This window comes from Pholcus phalangioides, unplaced genomic scaffold (assembly GCF_987345545.1).
Source record: "Pholcus phalangioides strain wild (caught in Gottingen) unplaced genomic scaffold, Ppha-v1.0 ptg000001l_1, whole genome shotgun sequence".
Lineage (NCBI taxonomy): Eukaryota > Metazoa > Arthropoda > Arachnida > Araneae > Pholcidae > Pholcus > Pholcus phalangioides.
The window spans coordinates 4,975,168-4,990,987 of record NW_028301594.1 but is presented as its reverse complement, the minus strand read 5'-3'; the positions used below and the strand labels follow the sequence as shown (position 1 = coordinate 4,990,987).

At 40.8% G+C, this 15,820-nt stretch overlaps 2 protein-coding genes across 3 annotated transcripts in view; both read left to right on the top strand.

The window, feature by feature from the left end:
• The window catches only part of LOC149089725 (CD109 antigen-like), a 105,716-nt gene that overhangs the window by 3,460 nt on the left and 86,436 nt on the right, over positions 1-15,820 (top strand). The gene's annotated exons all lie outside the window — the stretch shown is intronic.
• Positions 8,466-8,936, top strand: LOC149089728 (ubiquitin-conjugating enzyme E2 A-like). Its single transcript, XM_089234631.1, has one exon. The coding sequence runs from the start codon at positions 8,466-8,468 to the stop codon at positions 8,934-8,936; it is 471 nt and encodes a 156-aa protein (XP_089090757.1).

Sequence of the window (15,820 nt, the reverse complement as noted above, 5' to 3'; positions counted from 1 at the left end):
TTCATTCAAACAATCATTATCGAGCTTGTTTTTGACACCTACTCATTTAGAAATTGTAATGTGGTACCCGCACGATACTTATTTGCCGGGTCTGATTACCACATTTGAGGGGGGAGGGACAAACTTCGTATGATTTTTACATTGGGATTTGCCTTTTTCTAGTTTTTTTATTCCCATTATTATGTTAAATTTTTCGTTATTATTATACTATATTAATTGGTAATTAATTTCTTCGAAATATAATATGAAATAGAGAGGGGAAGTCGATTGTTTGTTCTATTCAAAAGCCCATGGACTCTCCCACCCCCACACGCGCAAATCTTTTTGCAACCCCTGGATTTCACAAATCAATTTCAAATCAGGGAAGAACAAAAGTCAAATCACAATAAAAATTTGAAAAAAAAAAATTACTTCAGAAAATAAATAATCAATAAAGGTTGTGACGGTGGTTTATAAGGTTTATAAATAGGGTTGTCATACTCCCAGAGGCCCGACTGTGACTTGAAGGGGACTTGAGCGAGTGAATTTCGGTTAAAATGTAACCGATACACTTATCGGTTGCATTTACTCTAGAATGTAATCAATGGCCTTATTGGATGCATTCGTCAAGTATTATAAATGAACTTTTATCAAACTTTTATAATTTAATATAGACATAATTTGGCCGAATTGATTGAATTTTGAACTCCCATAAATCACGGGTTCATGTGTTAATGCTCTTGCTGCATACACAGGGCCGCAACTAAGAGATGACGGGCGGGGGGGGGGGGCTGGTGTACCGGTTGCTGGACCAGGTAGGGTGTTGAGTTTACTTCTTTCCCGTTAAATATTACGGGAAGGGATATCAAAATGGATACTGACCCCGGGCAAGAGAGTAAATTTTTGTTTCTAGTTGCGGCCCCTAGCCTACATAATGCTTATTTCGATTTTGTCTGGATTGTGGTAACGACAAGTAATTTGAGACATTGCTGGGTGCCATTATGATGATATCCCGCTTTCATTTGAACGAATCATGGCTACCTTTGACTGTCCACACTTTCATTCATCATATCATTAGCTCAAAATCTTGTAATTCTACATTTGGCATGACTTGTATGATTGTCCTTGATGGTTCAATACGGAAAGTTATTTTTGACTTATCGCGGCTAATATTTTAAGTATGATAAATTCCTTGAATTATCACGGCGATAAACTAAATTCTTTAACTTTTAAGTGTATGGAAAGCATGTGTGCCTAATGCGATAGCTTTTCAGAAGGTGGTCCTAAGCAGCGGCGTACGCAGGTTTGACCTTTGGAGGGGGGCGCGACCGACACAAAATCTTCCTTCCCGAGAAATTTGGAGGATGACAAGCAGAGGTTCTGCCGCCTGTGGGCTACATGAATTTTGCCTCGCTTCTACCATTCTAGTATAATTTTCTTGACTACTCTTTCCTCGAATTCGCTTGGTCTCCCACTCCCACTCCTGTAAGTACGCCTGTGTCCCTAAGTCACTGTTTTGGTCACTCCATGCTCACACACTCCCTAAGTTACTCTTTTGGTCATTCATATGCTTACACATTGTTTTGGTCACTCACACGTTTACACATGCTCTATATAACTTTTTTGGTCATGCTTGCACGTACCCAAATTCACTCTTTTGGTCATTCACGTTCTTGCACACGTTCTAGGCCACTCACTGACCTTGTCCCTCACTCTGTAGGCCACTGTTTTAGTCAATCTCATACTTTTACACTCTTTCTAGATCACTCTTTTGGTCATTCACGTGCTTGCACACGTTATAGGTCACTCACTCACTGACCCGATACCTCACCCTGTAGGTTACTCTTTTGTTCATTGACATGCTTGCTCACGCTCCAAGTCACTCCTTTGATCACTCACTGACCAAGCGGATTTATTTAGGGTTATAATAATTTTTCCGCTCTTCTCCCAATCTGCTATTTTTTTGACCACTCATTCCTCAAATTTGCCGCTCCTCTGAACTTGCCGGCCTGGGCCATAGTCCGCTAAGCCCCATTCTGCAAATACGCCACTGATGACAAGACAATAAAGTGAGTGACTGTGACATATCTAATCTGAAAAATATTGGCCTAGAGACCAGCACGTAAGGTTGAAGAAAAAGAGGTCCAATTTTTTTTTCCGGTAAATTTCAATATACAGTCGAATCCCGTTATAGCGAAAATCTCGTTTTAACGAACACTTTTTCAATCCCCCAAATAAGTTTACATGGGAACAATGCTAGGTAACTTGGAATTCCTTTATAACGAAATTTCGTTTTAACGAAGTGATTCCTCCGGTCTCTTGGCGTTCGTTATAACAGGATTCGACTGTATTTCTTTTTTTATTATTATTAAACCCCTATATTTTTTTATACTTAACAAACACAATGAGGATCGAAAAGGGTGAAGATCTGAAATATCTATCTATCTATGTAGATACTCTACATAGAGCACATACACACACATAAAGAGCAAGGTTGTTTCTGCACTTGGCTTCCTCCTATTATGTAAGGTTCGACCCAATGTCGTTTCCGGTCGATTGTAATCGGGGTTCAACCCTGGTTGTACGAATATGTCTCGCAGGTGCGCGTTTCCCGACTAAATACACACGTGAGGCAAATACGGTATTGTGACGTGTGTTTTATTCGCCGTGTATTGTGTCCCTTAACTCGGGATGTGTTTCCGCTTATTATACATACATACATCGCCGTTTCGGACCTTTTCGTGTATCTCTTCTGACATTGGAATTTCATTGAGTGCTGTGTTTGATGTGATAATTATTATTTTTTTTATTTACTTCATGTTTGTTACTTTGTGTTATGTTATTTACGTATCTCCTTTACTATAATGTTTTTTGGTATAAGATTGTGTTCTCGTGGTAATTTTCTATCTCTATAATTGGGCCAGGAGCGGATCTATTGTGTTGGGAGGGGTGATTTAGTGTTTAGGTTCGTTGAATTTTTTCCCGTATTTTACAGGACAGATAATTCCCCCCCCCCTTCATTTTTGGCTCTTGAGAGGGGCAACATGAAGCAGTGAATGAAGCATGATGATTTAGCAGTAAATGAAGTAAAGGCAGAGACATCTTCAGCCTAGAATGAAGCGGAGGCAGGCATCTTCAGCTGCGAATGAAATCAAGCAGGCACTATCGGCTCCGGATAGATAGATAGATAGAACCGCTCACAGCCCCGGACTGATGCAAAGCACCTTACTTCCGTTACCTCAAAAGAGGCAGAGTTATCGGCTCCGGATGAAATCAAGCAGACACCACTATCAACTTCGAATGGAACAGAGGTAGACACCATTAGAGCTGCGAATAAAGCCGAGGCAGACATATTCAGCTTCGAATAGAGTGCAGGCTGACAACATTAGGCAAATTTTTTTGGATGGGTGTTTCAGTATGGTCTCAGCACAGGTGGGGGGACTCTTCCCCTTTTGTATGCAGGTGCTCACCGTAGATATATGGATGCACAGTAAAACCCCGATTTAACGAATCGGAAGAAACCGAAAATTTTATTCGTTGAATCGGGGTCAAATTTACCTGGAGCTACTTGGTTTGGGGTTACTGTAACAACTAAATTCTGTCCGATTGAAAAAAAAAATTATATATAAACTGGATAATATATAAAATCGGGATACACTTTAATTTGTTTTTCTCTAAAGGTCAAATCCTGGGAAGTCTAATCTTTGGATTGTGATTTTAGCGGGACAAGAAATAAGGAAAAAGATTAAGGATGAAAGAAAATCGTTATATCGTTAAATAGGGGGGATTGAGCTTTGATTTCGCCAGAAGTTCGGGGGGAAAAAAATCTTTACCTCGGCGAATTCCTTAAATCGAATTCCTTATATCGGGGGTTAGATTGCGTATCCCTCGCTGTTAATACTAGAAGTCTTCAGAATTGGGAGTAGGAACTTCGCGGTTCTCTGCAATATTAAGAGTGAAGGCTTCTACCCACACAGAGTCTGGTCGAAATAAAATCTTCACCTCTAAGGTCTGGAATTGATCAGGTTCCTACGGTTTTGATTAACTAGTGGGAGAGGCAATAGTCATTTTTTGTGTGAAGGGAGGGGGGGGGGGGAGAGGATGAAAAAAAATGTTTGGAAGACTGATTTAGAGCCTATTCCCATAGGCTGTATAAATACAACCATATGGGACAGTGCAAACCAGGCCCGCAACTAGATACTTTGTCACCCGGGGCGAGTTTGAATTTTGGCGTCCTTTGCATGCAGAAGAAGCAGTTAAAGAATGAATTCGGACCCGCCTGCACCCCCCCCCCCCCAACCTCCCAATTGCGGCCTTGGTGCAAACAAATTATGCACCGGTTATAAGAGACACACAATTTCGTTTACTATGGCACTTTCGCATTAATTGGAAGGTTCCAAAAAATGCTCGAGAGTGAGAAATCTGGTAAAGTTTGGCGCTTCATTGAGAGCAACAGTCTCCGCGAGCTCGAAGATATCACATTCAGGTTGACGGGCAAACTGAACGAGATTATAATAGATTTCTTCGATGTCCTCGCGAACGTAACCCACCATTCAAAGACCATTAAAGTCTTCTTTCGAAAAAAGACATTTCATCATTAACTGTCCCAGAATGGACACATCCGCTATGATATGTTCCGGGCCGAAGCTCTTTGACTCCATTGCATAGTGTTCGCAACCATAAGGTCACTGGATTCTTTATTGGAATTTTTTTTTTTTGACAGAGAGAGAAGTTTTGTTCCAGTGCTAATCTCACATTTTCGTTTTTTTTCCACGCTGTACCATTTAGTTTGCCAGGTTGGGTGTGACGCGGACATTGCAATGAGACTCATGAGTCCGTGGCAAAAGAAATGGCTCCCCACGTTCTTTTTTCTTTCTTATCCCCCCCCCCCCCCTCGCGGTATTTCTCATCTTCATCTTCGGCCTATCGTGAAAATAGGCGTTTCCATTTCTCTTCAGAGTAAATAAGAAAGAAGTTTTGAAGATGGCTATTATGGGGTTGTTTTTTTTTTTGGCCCCTTATTCATTTTTTTTTGTCGAGACCGAATCGAATTGTTATGTTTTTATCTGGAAGCCCTACCATTAATAAGGCGAGCTTTTTTTCTCTCTGGAAGGAGAATCTCGATCTTCTTATTTGAAAAATTTATTTTTTAATATGGAATGGAACCATACGTTCAATGAATGAATTGCCCGACATTGAGAGGAAACTATATGTATGTACCTTGGTTGCTATTTTGGAGATTGGCTGTGCCGTTGCTGTATCAAACATGATGGGGGGCGGGGGGTTGGAAAGAAGTTCATGTCCCTCTGGAACTGAATTTTTTTATTCTGACAAGAGTGTTTTTTTTTCCTTCTCAAGAAACTTGCCGAAACAACGTTTCTTTGTTGTGTTTGGATGGCAACAAGCTATAATCATTACCTTGTGAATGATTAAGTTCGTTGTATTCAACCGGATCTAGTAGTTTAAAGCCGGGCTGTGTGTGAGCAAATATATTCTGCTTTTTCTGTTGTACATTTCTCTATGATTTAAAATAGGGGGGTGTTAACTTTTTTTTTCGCCCATGGGCTACCTTCGAACCATATTTTCTTCACGTGGCCCCAGGGGTGTATGCAGAATTGACCTTTTTTCTTCCCCAGGAATTTTGAGTTATCACCCTTCAAAAAAGCATTTAAATTTACAGAAATTAAAATTGAAATTTTAAATTAAAATTAATTTTTTTTGAACACACAGTATATACAGCATGTTCGTATACACATGCATTATGCGTGTACAGTTTACACCATGGGGTTCGAACTCCACCGTCGTGTGTCATAGTGTCGGGTGGCTGAAGTTTGTTTTCTGCGGTTCCCAATTTCGAGGCACAAATGTGAGCCGATCTCCCCCCCCCCCCCCACCCCGTTAAAAAGTCTCGTCGCAGAGACTAACGAGCCTGCAACGGTATACTATTCAATCATCTTACTTCATGTATAGTTAGAAAAATTGATAGCAGATGGCAGCACAAAAACTTGACAAAGAAACAAACTTCGCGGAAGGTTCACTACACGCACACACACACACATTCCAACATGTGCCAATTTGTTAGAAGTTCCACAGAGGAATATGGACGAGGTGTATGTCTGGTTGAGTAGTAATAGTAGTATGTAAAGGGTGTTTTCTTTCAATATTTAATTTTTTTCACCGAATTATTAATTTTCTTTTGTTCTAATCTTTAGTCGACTTGGGAAGGGGAATTTGTCCCCCTGAGCACTCTCCCACGTACGAATCTGTCCCCCCCCCCGTTCCCTCAGAGACCCAGTCCGGAACTTCCCTCCATTCCCTTTCTCATCGTGGATCGAGACCCTTTCTATTCATTGAATTTATTTTTTGAGTAAATTTATTACTATTGCAACGCGGGCTACTTTGACCCATTTTAAAAACGAGGCACCAACAATAGGTCTAACAATGGTAGAGATCTTTCCTCGAGCCGCCTACGACCCATGAGCCCATGCCTGTACAACTTGGGAGTTCGACATAGAGCGTCGGGTTGGGCAGATGAAAATCCGAAAAACAAGGTGTGTGTGTTTAATACAACATATAAGATTCTAATTGAGGTTACTAAGTAAATTGGGTAGCGGAAAATTCAAGGAACTGAACGTTGAAGTTCCATTCGGCACAAAATAAATCTTTTAATGGCGCGTTCGAACTAATAACAGTAAAAAATACCGATGAAAAGAAAAAAGAAGAGTTTTTTTTATTGACATGCAGGGCCGTCTTAAGAGCATCATGGACTCCCAGACCAACTGATTTTCCTGAGGCCCTATCTGGAAAATTCTCGAAAAATTCAACTACTTCTCGTTTTTCTGAGGCCCCTCTTCTCTTAGGGCACAGCTCGAAGCACTGGTGGCATGTATCGATTTTCTCATTTGGCACAGACATTTGGACCGCACAATGCTTTCCATTGGAATTTATTTTTATTGGAATTTACTTTCGATGTCTTTCCATAACTCCGAACTAATTTCAAACGCCAAATATTGTTACAAAAATTGAAATCATTTTATCACTTGACATTTTTTGTATTATTTAACATGGTTTGCGAAAACTAATTATCACGCTGACCGAACACAGCTTCAATTCGCCGCAAAGTAACTCAGCCAACTTCGGGGATGTCACTTGACACGGCAGTTCGACCAGCTGCGAAAAACTTTGGTGGGATCTCGGCATAGGAGGAAATAGACTTGGAAGTCTGGGGGGTAGGGCACGATGATGATGATGATGTCAATTCATATATATGCGTATATACATTTGATCAGTCAACTTCACCTTTGATGCCCCCTCCACGCCCCCCCCCCCCGTATCTCCGCCCATGGTTCTCGGCTTATTTTTCATGCCTCAAACCGTGCACAAAAATTCCCGTCCGGAAAGAAACGCGTGTGGTATAGTAAGGCCGCCTTCTTTAACAGATCGGCAGAGGAGAATAGCAATTATTCAAAATGTGAAGAAAAATTGTCTTCATGGAAAATTATGAACAGCTTGGAACTGTCTTGTAACAGTAGAAATGTCCACAATAAAAGATTAGGAAGTCCGCGTACACATAGTGTGTTCGAAATTAAAGACTGACCTGACCATCTCTCTTACAAACACATACTAAGTGATGAGATTGGAGTTTGCTAAAAAGCATTTAATGTTTAAGGGGGACGAACGTTTGCAATTTTATATTGTAGGCGTTATTTGAGTTTTTCTCTGAAAAAGACTATATTTAACCATTTATCCCCCGAAATTAAGCACCTACACTTTTCACAAAGTGTAATTTCATCACTGTTCGTGTTCATCACTGTGCGTGGTGGTCATAGAGAATTGTTGAAATTTTTTTTTTTTTTACAAATACGATGTAAATTAGTGCCGTTAGGATTTCAACTTTCCCTGCGGGGAATCGAACCCACGTCCTTTCACTTTCCGGGTTCTAGTGGCCTAGGACGTTCACCCGGAAAGTGAAAGGACGTGGGTTCGATTCCCCGCAGGGGCAGTTGAATTTTCTCTCTTTCCAAAATATATCTTCGCAACAGTCAGTTGTTAAAAAACCTTCGTATTCAAATATACACCAGATCATGAAGGGTAAACATGCCCAATGTAATTGAGCCTTAAAAATGCTATTCTATATAATATTGTAGAATGGCACACTTGTAAGAATAAGTTACAAACGGCGAAAAACGAACAATCACTCATAACAATAGAAACGCAGCCGCTTCACTGACTAATAAATACCATTTCCTTCCCGGTTTTGAACAATACACGAGGAAAGGGCACCTCGTACCTTCCTCCCGGACATCCCTGACAATTACGCAACTGTAAATTCTGGAGGTTCACGAGTGTTTCGTCGAAAGAGAAATACGAATTCCACGACAAGTCGTTACTGCGGAGCCTTTCCTGACAATTACGCAACTGTAAATTCTGGGGACAGCGTGCTCACAAGTGTTTCGTCGGAAAAAATTTTCCAGCGGAGAGTAAAGATGGCGTCACCATGGCTTAGATGTTACCAAAAGCTCAATCGAGACTTAAAGATTCTTGAGGCGTTTCCGCTGGAAAATGTCAAGTTGTGTTTTGATGATTACCGTGGAAATATTATGCACTGCGTCATAGAAGGAACAGCCGGCGTCTACACCCACGTATTTTTCTATTATATCATAGAATTTTCACAAACATACCCAAACTCTCCACCGCGTGTATTCCTAGTTGGAGCTGACAAGGAAACTTTCTATGTAGCTCCAAATGTCTTCAGCAATGGTGAGGTGTATCTGGACATCCTTGAAACAATGATCGATCAAACAGAATTGCAGAATCCTAATCTTGGCATTAGAGACATTGTCGTTGCCTTACAGGACGGCGTGAAAAGCAAGATTTCCGCCGAAATCAGTTTTTTTCGTACTTACAAAACTGAATACTTTGAGATATCAAAGTGGAAGGAGTATATGATTCACTAATCCCTGAAATACCTGGTCAAAGAGGCATACAAAACCGTTCAGAATGTGAATGTTCCAAAGCCGTGGGCTCGCGAAACTCAAAATAGGATAAAAGAACTCGCTTGGTTTTACGGAAATGTTTTGGATTCATATGAAGAAAACAGGGATTATATGGCACTGCACGACTCCATCTTCTACATGAATTTCACGGATCTTCGTCGTGATCTGAACAGATTGGTTGAACCAACACGCAGTATCCCCCCCCCCCCCCCGTGACGCACATATTTGAATATTCCGTCACGTTTAATCATGAGAGAAACAAACTCGGCGTTTGGTTTTAATCCAATTTAAAACGTTGTGGATTGGACGGAACTTGTGAAGTTATATATATATATACGCGTGTGTACAAGAGTTGAATAAATCGCTATATTTCATTTGTTGCCATTTGCATTTTATTAACGTAGGTGGATTAGTGCTTGACAAGAAGCTATCGTGACCCCACAACTCGACCATGTTGTTCCAAAGGTCCGAATGGTCTCATCTGGACCTTACTTACTTACTAACCGAAACTAGCTAACCGGTCCAGATGACCAGATTTAAAAAAAAAACAATCCAGTTACAAATTATGCACTTTACAAATAATTTGTAACTGGATTGTTTTTTTTTTTAAATCTGGTCATCTGGACCGGTAAGCTAGAGTGCATTGAAGCCTTCGATCCCATGCGATACGAGCCGTCTCTCAGATGGCCAACGATCGCATTTTCTTGTCACGCTCTGGACACCAGGACACTGGCTAACAAGTTGCTAAAAATCTAACGTCCGTGTTCAAAAGTAATCTGTAGGGCCGTAATAGCCGGTTGTTGTCTTTGGATCTCCTTGCGGGGAATGAAGCCGTTATGTTTCGAGAAATATGTAGTATGGCTGCAGAGTTCACGGGCCTCGTCCGATGCAACCGGAAGTGGAGGCACCATCCGGTCGAAAGGCTGACTTGTCGGTAGTCTGAGGGTAGGCTACTCAGACTGACAGGATGTACGAAGTCTTCACTGACGATAGCAAGGACGGGGGAAAGTTTTGGAGTCCAAGTCGCAGTTGTTTCACCGACGTGGTTCGAATTCGGACGCCGATCGGATGGCAAAATGAAACCCCGTGGGGGAATGATGCATAGGCTGCTGCACGCGGACATCCGTATCACGCGGCATTATCTTCATGAAACAGGAGAAAAGAGAAAACTCAAAATCAACCAGCCATGATTGGCAGCACCGACTCCTCCATCATACGCCACTGGCTCGAAAGTTTGGAATGGGCTGCGGGGACGCAAGAGACTGAAACGCAACGTTGGCGTAGTTGATAGACAATCTCCGGTATGCTGTCTGAACCTGGCGCGTCACCATATTTTTTTTTTTTTTTTTTTTTAAGCCGAGCACAACTCAGGTCTATCGCCATGGGCAATTTACTACCTAGTGAGTTGTGCCGGAAGTGTAAGTATGTGTACCTAACAGTCTGAGTGCGTATCTAGTGTTGCGTATGATTTTTTTAGTGCTGCCATCTATATCTCAGAAGTGAAGTGAGTGAAGTGTAATGACTGAATATTTGTACTGTTTGTAGGACTGTTGCTCTCTGTGGCGAGACTTTTTAACGGGGAGATCGGCTCGCATTTGCGCCTTGAAGTTGGGAACCACAGAAAACCAACTTCAGCCGACCACCACTGTGGTGCGATGCGAGTCCGTCATTATGACCACTCGACCACACAGCGGCCGCGTCACCATCTACATGTCACCGCGAAGAATGCCTGTGCAACAGCTGGAACCGCAAAGCCAACCAAGTCGAATCTAAGTCGCCATCGTCTCGTCGGGGTCCGCGAAAGTTGCTCAGGTACGATCGACGCCGTCGCACCCTTCTCGTACGCTCCGGCCCCGTCTCTGGAGCCTCACCAGGCCGAAGCGCTGGGTTTGGAAGATCCCGTATCCTGTAAGGACCAGAGTGACGTCTACGAGCCCGTCGTTTACAACATTTCTGAATGGTGACGTCCACGTCGTGAGAGTCAAAGAGTACGAGAGAAGGGGGAAAGTTTGGGTCCGCTTTCTGTGTGCTACTAAAAGGGGAGTTGTGGTCAGAAAGTAATATCGACTCCGAGGAAACTTGTAATTTCCAGGAGGAAGCTTACGCCCTAAAAAAAGCTGTTGAGTATATTATCCCTGTATCCCTCCCGGCGAGAATGTCCGATTGCTGACAGATAGCCAGTTTGTGCTCATAGTATTTGAATATCTCAGTAGTGATGATCCGTATCTCAGGGATCTGATAGAAGCATTAGCGAGAGAGAGCACTCGGCGAGAGGTGCATCTCTACTGGGTACGCGAGTGCCGGAATCCCCGGAAACGATCATACAGGCAAGCTAGCGAACTTAGGCGAAATCGGCAGTTGGTTGTCGTAGTCGTACCACGACTGACGAAACGTAAGCTTTTCCTGTGGTTATGGCAGATCAGATGGCACTGATCCGCGAAAGATCGGACTACACGTGCCTTCCTTCCTCGGGTCAAGGCGGACAGTGAGGGGTTGACCTACGCGGTGCAGTTGGTGATACAGAACGGTCACGACCGTTTCGCAGCGCGGGGAGACTGCAACTTAAAACTCGTTTTTCAGCTGCGGAAATTTGCCTAATGTAGAATCCCGTTCGTTACATTTTTAAAATGGTGTGAAAGAAATGGTGTTCGAATGAAGATCTTTTTTAAGGGAAGGGAAAAAGATCTAAAATTTTTTATTCCACCATTTCTCTTTTCCCTCGTTTTAAAAATGTGGCAAAGGATACCACTCTCGGCAATTTTCTGCAGTGGGAGAACGAGTTTAAAATTCCAATCAGACGTGGTTGGACTGAGATCTCACTCCCCTCCTGTCATGTGTTAATTTTTCTGTATCTCTCAAGCATCAACCTGTATCTATGCAGCTCAGTTTCACAGAACTGGTAATTTTCCATATTGAACTTTAAATCCCAAACGAAACGTAGAGTAATTATTAATTTTGGACGCTCTTCATGAAAGATCTCGCATATACGAAAGTTGATTTTTTAGTAGCGGCAACTATTTATTTTTTATGTATACATAGTATACCTTACAAAGTTCTAAGTTTTACAGGCCTTTGACGTAGCTACCAGCGTTGTGTGTACAACGTGTTTTCAGCAATGCAGAAATCTCAGGGATACCGTTGGCACTGCCAAGTCTCTGGATGGTACGAATAAAGTGATCTATATTGCCTGAAAAACGTCTTCAACTGTTCGGAAGCAAATCCTACTAATTGGTTCTAATCCTTCATCTTAGAGATTATTCGAAGTCCTGGGATCTTAATTCGGAGAATCTGGGGGTTGATAAAGCACTCCCCAGCATTGGACGTGCCCTACGCGCCCTTGCATTGTCATGGAGAATGAGGGGGGTGTTATGCATAAAGTAAAATGTCTTAGTTTCATATCTCAGAGATGCTCGCAGAATGTTTTGCAAAAAAAAAAAAAAAACCAACAACAGTAGTTCAATCCCGTTCCCAACTCTTCTCTTTCTCAATCATTCTCTCATCTTCATGCCCTTTTCACATTCTTCATTTTTTGAAACACATCATATGGCATCAATATCGTATTCAAGAATCAAAAATACAGTAAATATGCTAGTACTGCGTTTTTTGTCTTTTTTTTTAAAGCAACACCAACGTTTTAGTAGATTAACATCAACGCACTGGTTTAGCGGTTATTTTCTGCCTGTGTGTACGTTCTCTACACAACATATATATGCAATTTGACCGATCTTCGCCAAATGTCGCAAATACAGTCGGGGGCCCCCACGGATATAAACGATTCCAGCGCAAAATATCTGATTTAGCGAGTTATTCGATTATGATATTTCTTATTCCTTCATATGATCTTTGTCTCTATTTTTTTCGAGAGAAAGAAAGAGTAAGGTTGATTTATAAAAATATTCTATGCATTTAGCACGTTACAGTGCACAATGTCTGGTCATTGTGCGTGGTCATTCAAACGTGTAAATGTATTCACATTAACCCTCTCAGACCCAAATATTTATTTTTTGGAATTTTCAAAATGTTTTTGCATTTTTGATACTCTAAAAATGCATTAAAACATAAAAAAATGTCAGCAAATCTTCATTATTTTTTCAAATTTTTAATTAATTTTTTTTGAGAAGCAATAATTTACTTTGTTCAATTATTTTCAGCCAAGATGATGCAAGGTATATCTATACCTTGTATACCATGTGAATATCTATCTTCACACATTTTTTTCCCGAATTTTATTACTAAATTTTATGTAATAAATCACACTTTTCCCAGAGACACTTTCTCCTGGAAGCTATCTTACAAATCCCCTGAAAGTCCAATTTTAAGTGCTGCCCTCTGATGGAAGTGCCAAACTTCATATTCACCATATTTTTAACTCAAAACGTACACAATCCTTCAAGTCAGGGCTTAACTCCCTGAGGTCAAAAGATAAAAATCCTACAGTGAGAAAAAGCGTCACGTGAAGCGGGGTGTGTTTGATGTTAAAAGGGAGAAAAAGCAATCCAATAAATTTCTGGCACCAGGGTCTGAATGGATTAATGACGTATCGTTGGAATTTTCGAAACAGGATCTGTCAGGATACGCAGATTGAAATCAGCTTGATTTTTAAATTAAAAAAAAAATCATTGATTTAAATTTCATTTTTGAAAGTAAAAGTAACCTTGTATCGTACGCATGTTATTGAAATGTGGTAAAGTTTTTGATTGATTGATTGATTGAGCGGGAGAGTGAGTGAGAGAGACACTTATTTTAAGGTCCGGATTACACTATATAAAAGTTTGATAAAACTCCTTTTATACAACTTGAAAAATGCTACCAATAAAATCATCGGTTGCATTTTCTATAAATAATCTTATTGGTAGCATTTTTCAAGTTTTATACAAGTACTTTTATAAAACTTTTATAGTGTAATCCCGGCCTAAGACATATATAAAAAAATATTTTTTATTCATCATAGAAATAATTAAATTCCTCATCACTGTCATCTCTGATGCATCGCAATCAGCTATAATACATTAACTAGTTCATTTCATTATCATCACCAGTCACTCTCAACGTAAACTGTAGGAGTCTACATCCCTGATTTGAGTAAGGGCTGTGAATATTAAAGTAAGCTTTGTTGTAAAGAAGGGCCTTTCTCTTATGAAAAAAATGTCATTAAGGGCAAAATTACGGAATTTTTGGCATAAGTGAAATATTATCACTATTTAAATATGATTAATACGGAATGACGTAATACGGAATGACTTTATATCAAAGGGTGCTGTGAGTTTTCATTGACGTTAAAAGCAAGGTTCATTAACATTTTATTTTCTTAGGAGTGCTCCAATTATTGACGTTATAACCGCCGACGTTACAACCAAGGTCGCTATAGCCGAGTTCAACTGTAAATGCAAGCTACGATAGGAAAAATTGTTTCAGTAGTTGTTTTCTGTATTGATGGAATGAGACATGTTTTTTCAAAAGAGTTAAAATTGATTTTGCTTTGAAAATACAAGAATTTTCGAAGTAGTGGGGAAACATTAGCATGGACCCTTATGATGTTTCAGCGCATTTTTCCACAGTTTTGAACCAATATTACCTAATGGTGAGACGAGAGAGAGAGAGAGAGTGCATTTCAATCCTTTCCTACCGTAAAGAATTGAACCCTTTCCTTACTCAGCAATTTAGCGCTGACCGATGTCCTGCGGAAACACCAATTTCTGTGCTCATTAATTTTATTGAAACACGTGGGGCATGTTTATGCCCATCAGCACTCTGGTCATCCATTAGGTAAATGACCGTAATTTTCCTCTCGGAATTGCCTTTAACACGAGTTAAATACGAGCTCTCGGTGTGCGATGACGCGCGCACGCGCGCACACACATAAAAAAACCTTTCATTTTCCATAAAACGGTTCACATTCAAACGGAAAAGAAATGGATCAATGGCTCACTTTTTGTTTAACACTTCTTTTTTGGAGAGCTTCCGTTGGACATCATTGCCCTTGTGAAAGACCACACCCGAACCTAAATCTATAATTATTATTAAAGGAAATGACCAGAGAAGAAGGCATGGTCAACGAGAAAAGGGGGGGGGGTAGGGATGAACGTATATCATTGTGTGTATATGATATTTCGTCATGGTCTGGTTCGTGGACTTCCATATATCTCACGAAAGAACCTTGAAGAACCCTCCATCACCGTTTTTACAGTAGAATGACATGTTCTGTCAATTTATGAATCATTGAAAACGATCGCTTCCGATGCTATAAATAATTCTTTGATAAGGATTAGGAACTCACTTGATCTTGCTTTTAAGAGTTTCATGATCAGTGACGTATTTACAGGGAGGGCTTACAGCGGGCTATAGCCCTGGGTGGCAAGTTCATAGGGGCGGCGAATTTGGGGAATGAGTGGCCAAGGAAATTAGTAGAATGGGAGAAGGGTGACAAAATTTGTTTATAACCCTCAATAATTCCGCGTCTGCCCAGACAACAAAGGACTAGGTTAGTTAGTGACCTAAAGATTTTGCAAACACGTGAGTGAGCAAAAGAGTGACTTAGAGCATGGTTTTCCAACCGGTGTTCCGTGACAGCTTTTTTTGGAGGTTCCGCAGGATTAAACACCACGGAACACTTAAAAATCCCGGAGAGCTTTCTAAGAGAACTTTCTTGTCACTGACATTCGCAAAGCTGTTCTTTGTTTTGAAATTAACGAGATTGTGTCATTTAACAAAAAAATCCAGACCACTTGGAGGACTAACCTAGAGAATGTGCAAGCATGTGAGTGACCAAAAGAATGACCTGGTGAGCAAGAGACGATAACAGTGACCTAGAGGGTGTGAATGATGCATGTGAACGACCGATAGAT

Coding starts and splice junctions, on each gene's coding strand:
- LOC149089728 (XM_089234631.1), top strand. CDS start 8,466: ATGGCGTCACCATGGCTTAGATGTTACCAAAAGCTCAATCGAGACTTA.